The sequence below is a fragment of the Pempheris klunzingeri genome, chromosome 19 (genome assembly GCF_042242105.1).
Source record: "Pempheris klunzingeri isolate RE-2024b chromosome 19, fPemKlu1.hap1, whole genome shotgun sequence".
NCBI classification, from domain to species: Eukaryota; Metazoa; Chordata; class Actinopteri; order Acropomatiformes; family Pempheridae; genus Pempheris; species Pempheris klunzingeri.
Window position 1 is genome coordinate 6,694,581 of NC_092030.1, and position 14,843 is coordinate 6,709,423.

At 41.4% G+C, this 14,843-nt stretch overlaps 2 protein-coding genes across 3 annotated transcripts; both read left to right on the plus strand.

Annotated features, from left to right (window-relative positions):
* Positions 1-586: 586 nt before the first annotated feature.
* LOC139218882 (annexin A1-like) lies at positions 587-6,269 on the plus strand. Of its 2 annotated transcripts, none has more exons than XM_070850610.1 (12): positions 587-611; positions 700-789; positions 1,069-1,174; positions 1,351-1,445; positions 2,019-2,132; positions 2,718-2,808; positions 3,077-3,213; positions 3,747-3,840; positions 4,485-4,580; positions 5,095-5,153; positions 5,551-5,673; positions 5,810-6,269. In XM_070850610.1, the coding sequence occupies exons 2-12, from the start codon at positions 721-723 to the stop codon at positions 5,864-5,866; spliced, it is 1,041 nt and encodes a 346-aa protein (XP_070706711.1). In that variant the 5' UTR covers positions 587-611; positions 700-720; the 3' UTR covers positions 5,867-6,269. The 2 variants fall into 2 exon arrangements, with proteins under 2 accessions (XP_070706711.1, XP_070706712.1); XM_070850611.1 differs by having other exon boundaries at positions 1,354-1,445.
* Positions 6,270-7,249: 980 nt separating this feature from the next.
* Positions 7,250-14,500, plus strand: slc30a5 (solute carrier family 30 member 5). The gene is made up of 16 exons (XM_070850922.1): positions 7,250-7,753; positions 8,295-8,417; positions 8,521-8,587; positions 8,810-8,895; positions 9,080-9,167; positions 9,953-10,040; positions 10,144-10,220; positions 10,344-10,514; positions 11,236-11,524; positions 11,672-11,880; positions 12,240-12,397; positions 12,494-12,623; positions 13,076-13,331; positions 13,420-13,646; positions 13,945-14,073; positions 14,220-14,500. Exons 1-16 carry the CDS (start codon positions 7,683-7,685, stop codon positions 14,388-14,390), a joined length of 2,340 nt encoding a protein of 779 aa, XP_070707023.1. The 5' UTR covers positions 7,250-7,682; the 3' UTR covers positions 14,391-14,500.
* Positions 14,501-14,843: the final 343 nt, after the last annotated feature.

Below are 14,843 nucleotides of genomic sequence, written 5' to 3' on the forward strand. Positions count from 1 at the left end.
TGTTTACAAAAATGCCTCAACAGGGCTCCTCTGTACAGTCGTCATCGTATTAAACCTGCCCTATATTAGCTTGTGACTGGCTCGACACGGATCAGGTCAGCTGGGAACCAGTTTAAATGGGAAGGGGACCAGACCCATCTGTAGGTGCAAATAAAACATGGTTCACCGGCCACTGGACCTCCCCACCTCTAAACAGACTTTACCGTGTACAATGAGTTTATCTTCATCAGTAGAAGTATTTAGCCATAGTTTCAGTATCAGCTTAAGAGGAAAAAGGTGGGGAATTTCAGGTCCAGTCATGTAATTGTGAAAAAAAACCAGCATGGTCAGTAATTACAAGTATTTATCTGTCACCTTTATCTTAGGTGTTACTGTTCCCTGCATGCCTGTGTGAGTGAGAAGTTGTTTGATGAAAAGGTGAGGCTCTTACAAATTTGCAGTACCAGTCTGTGCAGAAGAGTCACCCAACCAGCCAGAGGTGTCACCTCGCAGGAATGTTGCTGTGAGAGGTGGCAGTCGATTGGCTGATCCTACTCCTGCAGAGTGAGTTACCCTGCGACTGACACCACACCTTACAAACCGGAGTGTGAAGACTGTCCGCAGCAGCACAGGTGAGGGTGGGGGTGTTGGGTGTTTAAACATGAGGACCTATTTAACCACCGTAAATACTTTATTTCTCTTGTTCTTTTCCTTCTACAGTGAATTTCCAGCCAAGTAAACATGTCTTTCTTAAAGAAATTCTTTAAGGATGTTATCCATGACAGAGACCCTGACGATGGCACTGTCACAGTGAGTATCAGATCACCTTGGACCAACTCGTCATGAGGAGAATACAACTGTTTTGTTTGCTATCTGCAGTTTCATTTACGTATATTTTTTTTAAGCCAGTTTTAAGTTTTGCACTTTTGCACTGATTGTTGTCACCTCATCCTCCTCTCCCCCTTTGTCCCTGTCAGTCTCATCTGAAATTAGTGAAAAAATGATGAAATTTAGGATGATTTGTAGCTTTGCAATTAGCTGGCCAAACCGTGGTCAATAAAACATCTGTTTTTCTGCTGATTGCTCTAGGTGAAGGGTAAGGAGAAGCCCAAGTATTATGGAACAGTCACCCCTTATCCAAACTTCAGTGCCAGCAGTGATGCTTCAGTTCTTCAGGCTGCCATTGAAAGTAAAGGTGTGTGCACTCACTTAGGTTATCTTAAGAATGACCTCATGCCTGTGAGGTTGGGTTGTGTCCGAATTTGAATGTACTCAGGAGATTTTTTTGAAGTCTTCTGTCAATCACCCTCCTGACCCAGAGGCTGTGCTGTAATGCTTAAAAGAAAATAAAGTACAACGTGTCTCTCACAGAAGTGGACAAGGATGTGATTGTCGCAGTCCTGGTGAAGAGAAGCAATGAGCAAAGACAGAAGATCAAAGTAGTTTATGAAGCGTCCAGCGGGGAGGTGAGTGAGTCATTTCTCATGCAGACAGTTTCAAGTATGGTCAGACAACAATAGATCAGCAACAAGCTGAACACAAGCCAAAACAGCCAGTTTGGAAAAATATTGAAACATGAAATGTCCAGCAAACCTCTGGCCTTAATGCTGTGTTCTGAGCTTTTAGAGATTTGCAACACAAATGAGATCAGATGTTACGATGGCAACAAGTCATTCAATCCAGTTCCACTGTATTAGCATTAAAGCTGCTACTGCAATTCCCTCACATCAACTCACTGTGTTTGCATTATATAAGCTGTTTATTTAAGTTATTTAAGTGTGACTTTATTTTACACTCAATACACTTAATGGTCACTTGGTCTGGTATGACCACTATTATGGCCACATCTAGGTGTGCAACTGACATTACTAGTCTGTGTTTGTGCCACTGTTAAACTATTTTTCATATGTCATAGGCATACATTTCACTGTTTTGAATGAAGTCTAAAACAAAGACATTTAACCGGTTAAACATGTAACTGGTTGCCTGTGTAAAATTTCTCACTGTGGCTGATGTTACAATGAAATGTGTCGTTGCAGAGGCTGGATAAGGCCCTGAAGTCGGCTCTCAGGTCAGATTTAGAGGACGTCTCTCTGGCTCTGCTCATGACGCCCGCTGAGTTTGATGCCTGCATGCTTAGGAAGGCCACAAAGGTAAACAGCAGTATAAGTTATCAGAGGAGTTTATTTCCAAATGTCAGTCTCCATGTTACCCTTCATTTCACCTTTGCTTGTCCTGCCAGCAGGGAATCCCTGTCTGATTTGGCCTGTTCAAGGGTTCTTTTAGGATTCTTGAGCATTTTTTACATGCAGAGATTTTTGCTGCTGGGTCTTCTTTTGGTAAAGAATGAGACCAAGTAAAAAACTGTTGAACTACTGCACACAGTCCCAGCCCGAAGCTGAATTTAGACCCGACAGTAAGCTGGAGCTTACCATTATTTATCAATAGCAGTCACACATATTTAGACATGGAAGCTGCTTTTCCTGGCACAGTTTGATCTGTTGGCCACTGAGCAGCTGCACTATAGCAGACAGTGGTGGCAGTGTCTTGCTCACCTTAACGGCAATAATGACAAAGAGGCAAATGGTACAAATAGATTTTAGGTCTATACTAATATTTTTAATTCCTGTATAACACTTAAAGTTTGCATGTATGTATCAAGAACCCTATAAAACTTTCACCCTTAAATGACATAACGTTCAGCCCCTGTTACAATAGCATTTGTCCTATTCCAACAGGGTCTGGGCACAAATGAAGAAGTCCTGGTGGAGATTTTGGCAACAAGATCAAACCGAGAGATTGAAGAGATCAAGAGGGTCTTTAAAGAAGGTTTGGCCTGATTCAGTGTACTCTTCTGTTGGTGTACACGCTGAGCTCTGAGTTCCTGAAAGGTTTCCACATTATATGTGACATTTTAGGCATTTAGCTGACATTCTTTAGTGTCTCCAGTGCACACAGCAGTAGAATAACATTGAATTCCTAGACAGTGCAGCACTGTAATCACCCAGCCATGATGACTGCAAGCTTCTAAATAACAGTTATAACAGTTATGTTATTGTAAAGACATCTTTGCGCTGAAATGCTTTTCATTCCTCAGAGTACGGAACAGAGCTGGAGGACATTATCAAGGATGACACCAGCGGTGACTTCACCACGGCCCTCCTGGCCATGTTGAAAGCTAACAAAGATGAGAGCACTGATGTTGACATTGATCTGGCCCGAAGGGATGCAGAGGTAAAATCAAGAGAACTAGCATTTGAAGAATAATATTTTTCAAATTGATATAAAAAAAAATATAAAACTAAAAATATTTTTTTGCCCAAAGCATTTGTTCCTAAAGAAAACTCAAATCTGCAGAGTTTCAGTTTAACTAAATGCCTTCCTAAAACACTGGCCACTGTAGTTCTTAGCAAATGTTTCTCAGACAAGAATAAACAATGAATTTGCAAGGGACTACTTCCTGAGGTGGATTAATACACATCTGCAAATGAGTATTTCCAGCAGCAGGGCGGTAAGGAAGGGCAGGAAGATGTCACCCACTGTAACAGTGTGGCTCTTTGATGTGGTTTTAATAGCTTTTTGGACAGCAACAGTGCGACACTGAAGAGGATGTATCTGGCTTTGGATACACAGACAGTACTTGCTAGTAGGATCAATTATTGACAACAATAAAAACATAGAATATCACCAGGCTTATCCTTGAATGTAAAAGTCTTAAAGAGAACAAAACTAAATGGTCCCGGTCTGTTGCTGTTTTGAACTTCCAGACTCTGTTTGAGGCAGGCGAGAACACCGCAGGGATCAATGTTTCTGCCTTCATCGACATCCTGACCACCCGGAGCGGGCCGCAGCTCTCTAAGAGTGAGTGCTTGAAGTGTGTGAATGCTTCAGCTGTTAGGTTTGGCTCTTCAGTGGCTCCAAAACAATCATTACAAAGTGAAGACACACACACACACCTGGACAAACAGGTGGAACCACAGTCTTCCAGGTAACAGGTGAAACACACCCAGTAGTGTGTGAACAAATCAGAACAAAGTCAGCCTGATTTGTCGGATAATTTAGTCAACATCACCCATGTAGTTCGTTATAGCTCATTTTAAGGAGAATGAAAAACAGATGTACCCTGGATGAGGTAATAGATTCTTTTCAGATGTCTTTAGATTTATGAAGTGAAGGCTTATTCAAGCACACACACTCTTTCAGCATGGCAATGCTCCATTAACAAGATTATTTCTTTATGCCACCTTGTTAACATGAAAAGTGGAACGAAGCAAAAGCAATCTATATAAATGAAACGTCGAACAAGAAGCCCCGGTTTATGCTTTAGTCAGGTGCACATGTTTTCTGTTTAGAGGCCTCTAACTGCCAGATTGTTATCAGTCATTTCTTTGGAGTTCAGCTCAGTGTTTATTTGATCACTTGGTGCACTAACTTCTTCAACTTTCTGCTCTCTGTCCAATAAGTAGCCCATTCACCCATAAATACTGAGTTGTTTGTCTGTTCAGCATTCCAGCAATACGCCTGCGTCAGTGACGTCACATTACCTAAAGCCCTGGACATGGAGCTCAGGGGAGATATTGAAGACTGTCTCATTGGCATTGGTAAGGAGGATTTCATCTTTTTTTGCAGTTTAATCAGATTTTGTGAGCAATTGGGTCTTACATGAGTTTAGGTTATTGCGCATGAGAGATTTCTGTATTTTGCTTTTCTCACTGGTTTTTAAGTGGCCAGGGTGATTTCATACATCACCAGTCAGGATTTAGCTATACATAATATATTTAACAGTTGTAGGTTGTAGGTTGTTTATATCTGGTTTAACAAAAAGGATCTTACAGGTCTATCTCTGTAGGGATCCTTCCCACAATGTTGTCTGACTCTTGGAACAGCAATTTGAACCTGTCAGTGGCAAAAACAAGTACTTTCACTTAACATACTTCGCTCAGGCGCAGTTGCCCCAAAGGACTACGTTGCAGCTCATCTTGCAACTGCTGGCTAAAGGCGATCTACTGGACCAATTCCAAAACTCTGTGTGCTTACCAATCATAATTTTAAACCTACATTTTTGGGAATTGTATACCTTCAGTGTTACTGTTTTTGTGTCTCTTTTATGTTTAGTGAAATGTGCTTGGAACACACCAGCTTTCTTCGCTGAGAAGCTCCATCTGGCTATGAAGGTGTGTAATTTAACCTTAACTTAGGCCTTAATGTTTTTTAGGTAATTACGTCATTTTACCTACTCAGTGACCTGGTCATGGATGTCTTAATAACTGTATTTAGGTGTTTCTTTCAAATGCCTGCTTGGGAATTATTTTGAAATGGTGCAAATCAGTTGCCATAATGTGCTGCATTCACATGCAAATAATATGTGAAAATGGCCTTTACTAATCAGAAATTAGCTTGTAAATGAACCCTGTTTTGCAGCTGACTCTCAAATGCCAACCATACACAGATGTAGTGAGCAATGGTGCATACATTTACTGATATCATACACATACTGACGTGTGTAGTAAACCTGCAGAGTGAGGCGATTTGCATGCATTCAGTGCTCGGGCCTCTGCTCCGTTGTCACAGGGCCACGGCACATGTGAGGACACGTTGATCAGGGTGCTGGTGAGCCGCTCTGAGGTGGACCTGAAGAGGATCATGGAGGAATACAGGGCCATGTATGATGTTAGCCTACAGGAGGACATACTGGTAAAAACCGTATCATGTATTTGAATTTCCCTTAATGAATGCCTTCATGTTCTGTTCTTCACTCAGCCAGTAGAGAAACAAATGACACTGTAGTATCAGAGTATTTCAGCTGACCACATCTTTGTCTGCTTCACAGAGAGACACAAAGGGGCATTATGAGGCGGTCCTGCTTGGACTGTGTGGACCTTGCTGAAACTGAGGCCAATTTGTTCACTGGCTGCCACTGAAAATCTCACATCCTTCAAAATAATTACAAATGAGGTCAATCTGTCTTATTGGGTTGATGTTAACCCACCAACAATAGCATCATCATCTCGAGTCCTCTTTTTGATATTTTTTAAGACATTGCTAGAGGTAATAAAGGCGTTTTCATGTTGTCTGTATCACTTAATTTCCTTTTGGGAGTAAATTTTAGTCAGATGTTTATATATGAGAAACAAATGAACACTCATCCTGTGATGTGCTGTATGTATTGAGTTCATGTTGGTGCGGTCATGTTTCTTCACTTTGTCTGTATTAAAGATTTAATATAATACACATACATAAAATCAGAGTGATAAAAGACCTCCTGTAAAACTATGTGAGAAATAAAAACATATTGAGCAATCTTGAAATGTGCTGTGACTTTGATGTTAGATTTCCATGGCTACGAGGCTACTTTTATTTCTGTTGTTGGATGTTTTTCTTGTTGCTTTCACAAGAAGGGATTTTATTGTTTTATTCAAACAATAGATACTTTGGAAGCCCATTTCCACCATATGAGAATGATGGGAGTGATAAAAATTGCAATACTTGTAAGTCAGAGACACTAAGTCAAAATTTTGACCTATGAAGACACAATGATGGGACACTAAATCTAAATTTATATTTTTAAAAATTATTTATCTATCTATATTAGTCAAAAATACTAGAAGAAATATTAGAAACTAGGATGGAATTTTGACAAAATTATCAGACAGCAAGTCAAAATTTATGGGATACTGAAGCAAAAAACATCTGTTGTTTGTGTCATTCCTAACATGTGATAATTTTTTCTGGTAGAAACTGGGTTCAGTTTCAAAGATTCAAAGTATTTATTGTCATATGTACATTAGGGAAACATGTTTCCATGCACAATGAAATTCTTTTATTGCTGTCTGCAATGAATGCCTAACAATTCAAGTATAGATAGTAAAAAAAAAAAAAAGACAAAATAAATAAAAGGCAATAAGGGCCATTTAGAATGAAAACTGTGCAAAATAGTGCAAAAAGTGTGCAATTACAAATGTGCAACTTAGGGATGTGTAACATCTGAGGTAGTCCGTGGTTTGGTTCTAGACTCCTGTTATCTGTTATCTGTTGTCTCATGTCTTATATAAGCATATGGACAGAAAACTTTTCAGAAACTTTTCAGAAAATACACAAGTGCAGCTGGTTCAGGGAGGAGGCTGTCTGTGTTCAGACTGTAGTGAAACTCACATGACGCAGTAAAACACGTAGCCTGGTCACGTCATCGTCGTCATCACAGCGCTGAACTGCGCAGGAGCGACCCTCGTGAATACACACACACGTGACGTGGACTGTTTACCGTGTCCGGAAGTGCTGTGGCTTTTTGGCCAGCTTGAATGTTTTATCCTCTAATTACGGACTCTAGCTGTTATTGTGGGCAACTCATCTTAAAAGGCGTTAATTATCTCGCTGTAACCAAGCGGCTTTATGCGCTTGTTTGCGGTGCACTGCACACAGAGGACGTGTCGCTGCTGGAAACTGGATAAAATCTAAATTAACCGGCATGCCAGATGGCTAGCTAGATAGCTAGCTAACAGGCTAAGAGTGCTTATTGTAGGTCTATGTACTGTGTGTTTTACAGATTCTGTTTATAAAGTCTAAATGGAAGAATGAGTAAGAGGCAGAAGACGCTTTATCACATACTTCACCGGTAACTGGGCGCCGGGTTAATGTCACTGTTGAAGTAACAGTAATGTTAAGGGTATTGGGGACATGACCTGGTCGAGTTCGGTTGCTTGAAAATGGAAGAAAAATACAGCAGCAACGTACTTTCTGGGGGGAAACTGGGCATGGTCGAAGTGCCCAATTCAAGGTATGTGTCTGTTATTTAATTTCATGCAACTGCTGTGAGTTATTGCCTGTATTTTCTTGCCATTAAGTCCGTTAAGTCAGATCGCTATAGCTGTAGTCCATACGTGACAGTTTGTTCATTTAGGTCCACAGCATCACCTGAAACGATAGATAGATAGATAGATAGATAGATATTAAGACATTCTGGTGTAACAATAGTAAAGAAGTAAAAGTGACCACCACCATGAAAACAAACAAATGAATAAGCAGAATAAAAATACAAAGTGTAATATACACCATAAACAGTACTTGCAAACCAAATGTAATGTGCAACTACTGATGCATCTGCTGATTGTTCGTAGCACTCTATGATTGGATCAGTTTCTCACTCAAAGTGTCCATCACAATCATCCAGTGTGCAAGCAGACGTCTTTAAGTTGCTTGTTGTGTTCAAAAGAAGCAAATTCTCACATTTGAGAAGCTGGAATCAGTGAATGTTGATGAATGATTTTAATGGTTAAAATCTTGTATGACATATTTTTCTGTGTCCTTTTCCTCTTCAGGTTAACCAGATACATTGTTTTACTGGTTGTCACGAAGATTCTCAAGGCTCTTGGGATCTTTGAATCATATGATATTCTAAAAGTTGTTCACATTGTCCAGTTCATCTTCATACTAAAATTAGGGTAAGTATGTCATCCGTTTTATTGATTTATTGTTATTTCCGTATATGTTATTGGACTTATGGATGGTGAAACCACGCTGACAGCGATCCCTCTGCTTTTCCAGGAGTGCTGTTATCCTGCTTCTCTTTCAAAAGCCTTTCTCCTCCGGAAAAGTCATTTCAAAAAGACAGGTTTGTTGGATTTCTTCCTCTTCAACTTCAAACCTAACATTACATACCATCAGGCACACATCCTGTAAATGCTTATGTCTTTTTCCCACCTGCAAATGCTGTTCTGTTGTTTGTAGTTTTTGAATAGAGTAAAAGACGAGTTCCCATGAAGGACGTTACATTAATGCACCTTTAAAGCCACACTGTTGACATGTCATGATGATTGATCTGTTTTCTTTGTAGTGGATAAAGTTATTGAAGCATGCTGTGTTCAGCTGTGTTATCTCCCTCCTGGGCTTCTTCGGCCTCACTCTCTGTGGACCTCTGAGGTAAAATACCACCATAAATGGGTGTTGTGTTTATCATAGATATTAACATTAATACTGTATACGTGTGCATGTGAGCATTTTGTGTGGTTCCAACTGTGTGTCTTTGTGTGTGCACACGTAGTCTTGCAGTACTAGCAGTGTTGCATTCAGGGTGTGATTAAAATCTGACATGTGTCTTTTCCAGGACATTGTTGCTTTTTGAGCACAGCGACGTGGTGGTCATTGCTCTCCTCGGAGTCCTGTTCACAAGCTCAGGAGGGGGGCCGTCCAAGGTAGCAGGCAGCAAATTCACTGATTTTAAATCAGAAAAAGAAATGTATATATACCCATATATTTGCCACTACCTTACTTGCTGGTTTATTGGAGTATCAGCTAGGTTGTAGTTCAATTTAAAGGAACAGTTCACCCAAAAACATTAGAAACATTGGAAAACAAAACATCAGAAAAGTTGTGTCATTTGCTGTCATTTGGACCTGTTGGTAAAAGTATATTCAATAATGATCAAAGTCACCAATTATTACATGAGAAAACCTGCCACCAGTGTCTGTTTTTATCTGTTATGACATTCACAATAACCTGATGACTTTACACATTTTACTTATGGCGTTTTCATTAAATTGCACCCACTGGCCATTTTTCTGTAGGTGACCACTTGCTCATTCAGCAATGTTCACTAGATAATCCCAGTTTGGTGCAGCACATGCCTTGTTTTTACTGTTTTGACAGTTATTCCTACATCATTAATACTAACATTGTTGTTATCAAGGTAATTAATGAGATCTGGAGACACGATGGCATTGCTTAAAAGAAGTCAAACTGCCAAAGTAAAATAGGAGTGAAAGAACTAAATAAAGTGGAAATTATTACCTGAACTGTCTGTCATTCTACATACATTCATCTTAATAGCAGGCAAAGACTCCTAATGTTGAAAAATGCACGACACAAGATTATTGTGACCCTTTTTAAATAAGTTGACTGTGTATTATGCCTCAAATTAATATCTTATTGTTGTGGAAGCATGCAATATGAATGTTGGCTTGTCTTTGACTTTGCGCAGACCAGAGGAGCTGCTTTATTCATCATCGCTGTGATCTGCCTCCTCCTCTTTGACAACGATGATCTCATGGCAAAGATGGCGGAGCACCGTATCCTTTGCGCCTCATGAAGGGCAGCAGTCACGGCTGTGTCTTCGCTGTTATAGACCTGATGTGTTTGTATTGTGTTTGCCTTGACTTGTCTTCTAATCAGCTGAGGGACATCATGACAGTGCGCTTACCCATTTCCTCTACACTGCCATTGCATTTTTAGGGGTAGCAGATCACAAAGTAAGCAACGCCTGTGTCAAACATTAAATTGTATGCTTACTGCTGCCCACAGAGGCCTGGTTAAGTACTGGTTTAGCTTGCTAAATAAATGTCTTCCCTCTGCCTTACTGTTCTTCTCATCAGGGTGGCGTAGTGCTGCTGGTGGCCTCCCTGTGCCTGAAGGTGGGGTTCCACACGGCCTCCAGAAAACTGTCAGTGGAAATTGGTGGTGCAAAACGCCTCTATGCCCTTGACAACCTAGTTTCTGCCATGGTGCTGTTGCCCTGGGTCATTGTGCTCTCAGCAACCACAGATGTAAGTGCACGGGACCATGTGGCAAAATGAGATTTCCTAACATGCATGTAGCACTTTTTGTCCATTTGGAGAACTGGGTGGCATCATGAAGCTCACACAGGTCTGGAGAAATGCAAGTTAGAAAACTACAAAGACATATAAGTTAGCCAGAAAAAAAACAAAACAAAACAAATGATGATGATCTGATTTCATTGCCCCATACTGTGGACATTCCTCACTAGAGGCTGATTTGTCATGAGTTTTATAACCTGGAGACCAACTCTCTCTTAATGCAGAAGAAATAGAGGGAGATTAGTCATCAAATTTTCTGAGCATATTTATGCTCCCCAGAGCCTGAAGCACCTCAATCTGTGAGCTTCTAATGATCTTCTCTATCCCCTTTTTTCAAGCCTTCAAACCTTAATTTGATCTCATTTTTGAGGTTGTCGTTGGTGCGGTTACTGGATTGCATTGTAGTCTGTTCTTTAGAGTTTGTTCACCACCTCATTCAAACATAAGATTTCCTAAATCACTTGCACTGTACTGTATGTATAGCCATATACACAACATGTATGTGTATGCATCTTCTTTAGTTCCGTACCTTCACACTGTGAATTAATTGAAACTATGTCAGTTTACATTCAGAAGTTGAGAAAGTCGTAATTTTCGTCTTCATCTGTCACTCAGATCATTTATTTGACCTCCTCACTAACAGTTTTTTATCACTGTGTCTCCACACCAGAGTAAAGTAGAATCATGGTCATCCCTCATCCTGCCGTTCGGGATGATTATCTTCTCAGTAATGATCCTGGAGTTCTACGTTGAGGCCATCTGCAGCGCTAAGATGGAGACACCGAGGTGCGCCCGCTATGGCGCCATCTCCCTCTTCCTCAGCGCCCTGCTGCTGGCCAACTTCTGGACTCACCCACTGACCGACCAGCTGCGCTCCATGAGCAAACCGCCCCAGCAGGTCAGCACAGAGCACGTGCTCTCTGGAGGAGTGCTCGTCAGCGCCATCTTCTTCATCATGTGTAAGTGTCAGCTGTGGGATTGAGCAGGAGTTTTGCAACTGAGTCGAAATTCGATAAATTCACAAGTGTCGAAATTTTGTGGCAGCATTTCATGCTTAGACCATGATTTGCGATGACACTTTCCCCTCCTCTCATCTTCCCCTGCAGCGTCCAGTATTCTTTCATCCCCGTCAAAGAAAGGTCAGAAGGGGACCTTAGTGGGCTATTCACCTGAAGGGACCCCACTGTACAACTTCATGGGTGATGCCCTGCAGCACACATCGCAGTCCCTCCCTCGGTTCATCAAAGATTCCCTAAAACAGATCCTGGAGGAAAACGACTCCAGACAGATCTTCTACTTCCTGTGTCTCAACCTGGTATGTGCAGTGTAAGAAAGAGAAGAAGTCCCCAAGACTGTTAGGTGGAAGATCAAGGATATAATGGGATGCTAAAATAATTGAGCTTTCTAAATAAACAACAAAAAAATTAACAGAGCTCTGCTATTTATATTTGGTTGTTTCTGACAACAAATATGAGACGTTTCAGAAAAGCTCTCTGGCAGTACGGAGCTGTGACATGGGGACGTCAAATATATAATAAATATAACAGGAGGAGGTGTGAATATAAAAACAACTTTGCTTTCAGAAAACATTAATGACTCGGACGTTTTCAGACCTTTGACTTTAAATGTTGCTAGTTTGAGTTCACGTAAGGGATGTTGCTCTGCATGTTTCAGGCTTTCACCTTCGTTGAGCTGTTTTATGGCGTTTGGACCAACAGTCTCGGACTGATCTCCGACGGCTTCCACATGCTGTTTGACTGCTCAGCTTTAGTCCTCGGCCTGTTTGCCGCCCTCATGACTCGCTGGAAGGCAACCAGAATCTTTTCCTACGGGTAACATTCATCAAGATCAGGGCTGTGCTCTGAGATACTGGAAACATTAAAAAGCATTTCAAAGTCAACTGGATTTTTAAAAACTGTTTTTTGCAGGTATGGTCGTGTTGAAATACTTTCTGGATTCATCAACGGCCTGTTCCTGATGGTCATCGCTTTCTTTGTCTTTGTTGAGTCAGTCACCCGTGTGTTGGATCCTCCTAATATAAACACAGACATGCTGACTGTGAGTAAACTTCATCTGACAATAATGGAAAGGCTTGTTACTGAATATGCGTTTGCTCTAACCTGTTGATGTGCTTTAGTTTTAAGTTTATTTGTTATGTGCTCATCATGTTTTTGTTTTTGCCATTTACTATTAAGAATGTGCCAATATACACCCCTCACCAGATATTTGTATTTTCCTACCTACCCACCCACATTTCGCCTTAACGTACAGGTTTTGTTGAAAGTAATTTGTTCCTTAAACCTGAGAAAACACTGGTAGAGTTGACATTGTTTAGCTGTTATTTTGTCACTCAGTAAACAAGGAAGCGGAAAATGTGTGTTCACAGTTGACAGCTGATGAGTTTGTGGTAAAAGAGTGGAATATAATGGTGATCAATTAAAGCATGATCATGCAATAGTTAGCTTTCAAACAGATTTTTCAGAACTGTGTGTCGTCCTCGTCTCCTGCAGCCGGTGTCTGTCGGAGGCTTGCTGGTCAACCTGGTGGGTATCTGCGCTTTCAGTCACGCTCACTCCCATGGCGGCAAAAGCTGCTCATCACACGACCACGGTCACTCGCACCACGGCCACTCCCACAGCGAGCACAGCCACGGGGGTCACGGCCACTCTCATGGAGGGCACGGACACAGCGGACATGGACACGGTGGACACGGGCACTCCCATGGCTCAGGGGGCGGGGGCGGGGGCATGAACGCCAACATGAGAGGTCTGTATTTAGCTCAGTGTACTAAAAGAACTGTGTGGAAAGGAAGTTGCAGCCAGATAAATTCCTCATGTATTTTTTTTTCCTCCAGGTGTTTTCCTCCACGTCCTGGCCGACACGTTGGGCAGCGTCGGCGTGATCATCTCCACCATCCTCATCCGTCAGTTCGGATGGTTGATCGCTGACCCTATCTGCTCGCTCTTCATCGCCTCACTCATTTTTCTCAGCGTCATCCCTCTGATGAAGGACTCCTGCGAGGTTCTTCTTCTACGAACTCCCCCAGAAAATGAGAAGGACCTGAACAGTGCGCTGGAAAAGGTGAGGCGACACATTTAAAGCAGTTTATTTGAACTAATTATGGTTTTGCTGCCCATCAAACTAACTATAATAAGGGAGTATGTAGACGTTTTGGCACATCTGTTTTCACATCTGGAGGTATATGTTCTTTGAGTATTATTGAGAATTTTTACATTTGTCTATATGCTGTAAATTTCCCATATTCTTGAAAAAAAATCTCTTTCTTAAGCATTATCATTTGCCCTGGCAACAGGACAAAGGTTAAATGGTTTTCCTGCTATCCTGAACAGTTATCCTAATTTCCCGAGTGCTGTTTCAGATCGAGAAGATTGAAGGAGTTTTGTCGTACAGAGACCCCCATTTCTGGAGGCATTCAGCCAGCATGATCGCAGGGACCATCCACCTCCAGATCATGTCAGATGTGGTGGAGCAGAGGATCATACAGCAGGTAGAATCGGGTGTTACTGATGTGTCACTGCCGACTGCTCATCTCGGGGCTTTACTTGCTGGATGAGGGATTGCCATGAAATTGTGAGCTGCCGTTATTGACAGTTCTGAATTGGTCCATGATCGCGATGTTCCCCTGATTCATAGGTGACGGCCATTTTGAAAGACGCTGGGGTGAATAATCTGTCGGTCCAGGTGGAGAAGGAGGCTTACTTCCAGCACATGTCTGGACTCAGCACCGGATTTCAGGAAGTCCTGGCAATGACGCAGCAGATGGAGTCCATGAAATATCTGAAAGACGGGACTTGTATCATGTAACCACCATCTGTGGGACCAAATTAAACTTTATAGAATCAGTCTCTTTTTCATTGAAATGTACAGTATACAGTATGTATGTGGTTCAAATAAATCTGAATATATTGGTTTTATCTTCTTGTCAGCTGCATTTTGTTTGCTCTGAAATGTTCGGGCTCTAAACAGCATTCAAGTGACTATTAATGGCATTTGTCATTTTCAAGAAAAGGCATTTTTATAGCAATACCTAAAAACTAAAATCTCCTTACACAGACAGACATGTAAATGTTTGAGGAGTTTCTTTATATAGATATACTTCGTTCATACGAGCTTCTCTGCACTGGGTCCAGACAAAATCCAGAATCGAATTTAAAATCCTCCTCACTTACAAAGCCCTCAATCGGGAGGCACCCTCTCTACATTTAAGAGCAGGCTTAAAACCTTCCTTTTTGATAGAGCCTCCAGTTATGGCTGGCT

Excerpts from the sequence above, each read along its gene's own strand:
- LOC139218882 (XM_070850610.1), top strand. The coding sequence starts at position 721 with ATGTCTTTCTTAAAGAAATTCTTTAAGGATGTTATCCATGACAGAGAC. Across the intron at positions 3,841-4,484 it reads CGGGCCGCAGCTCTCTAAGA|CATTCCAGCAATACGCCTGC; the intron begins GTGAGTGCTTGA and ends TTGTCTGTTCAG. Across the intron at positions 5,674-5,809 it reads GCCTACAGGAGGACATACTG|AGAGACACAAAGGGGCATTA; the intron begins GTAAAAACCGTA and ends TCTGCTTCACAG.
- slc30a5 (XM_070850922.1), top strand. The coding sequence starts at position 7,683 with ATGGAAGAAAAATACAGCAGCAACGTACTTTCTGGGGGGAAACTGGGC. Across the intron at positions 11,525-11,671 it reads CGCCATCTTCTTCATCATGT|CGTCCAGTATTCTTTCATCC; the intron begins GTAAGTGTCAGC and ends CTTCCCCTGCAG. Across the intron at positions 11,881-12,239 it reads ACTTCCTGTGTCTCAACCTG|GCTTTCACCTTCGTTGAGCT; the intron begins GTATGTGCAGTG and ends TGCATGTTTCAG.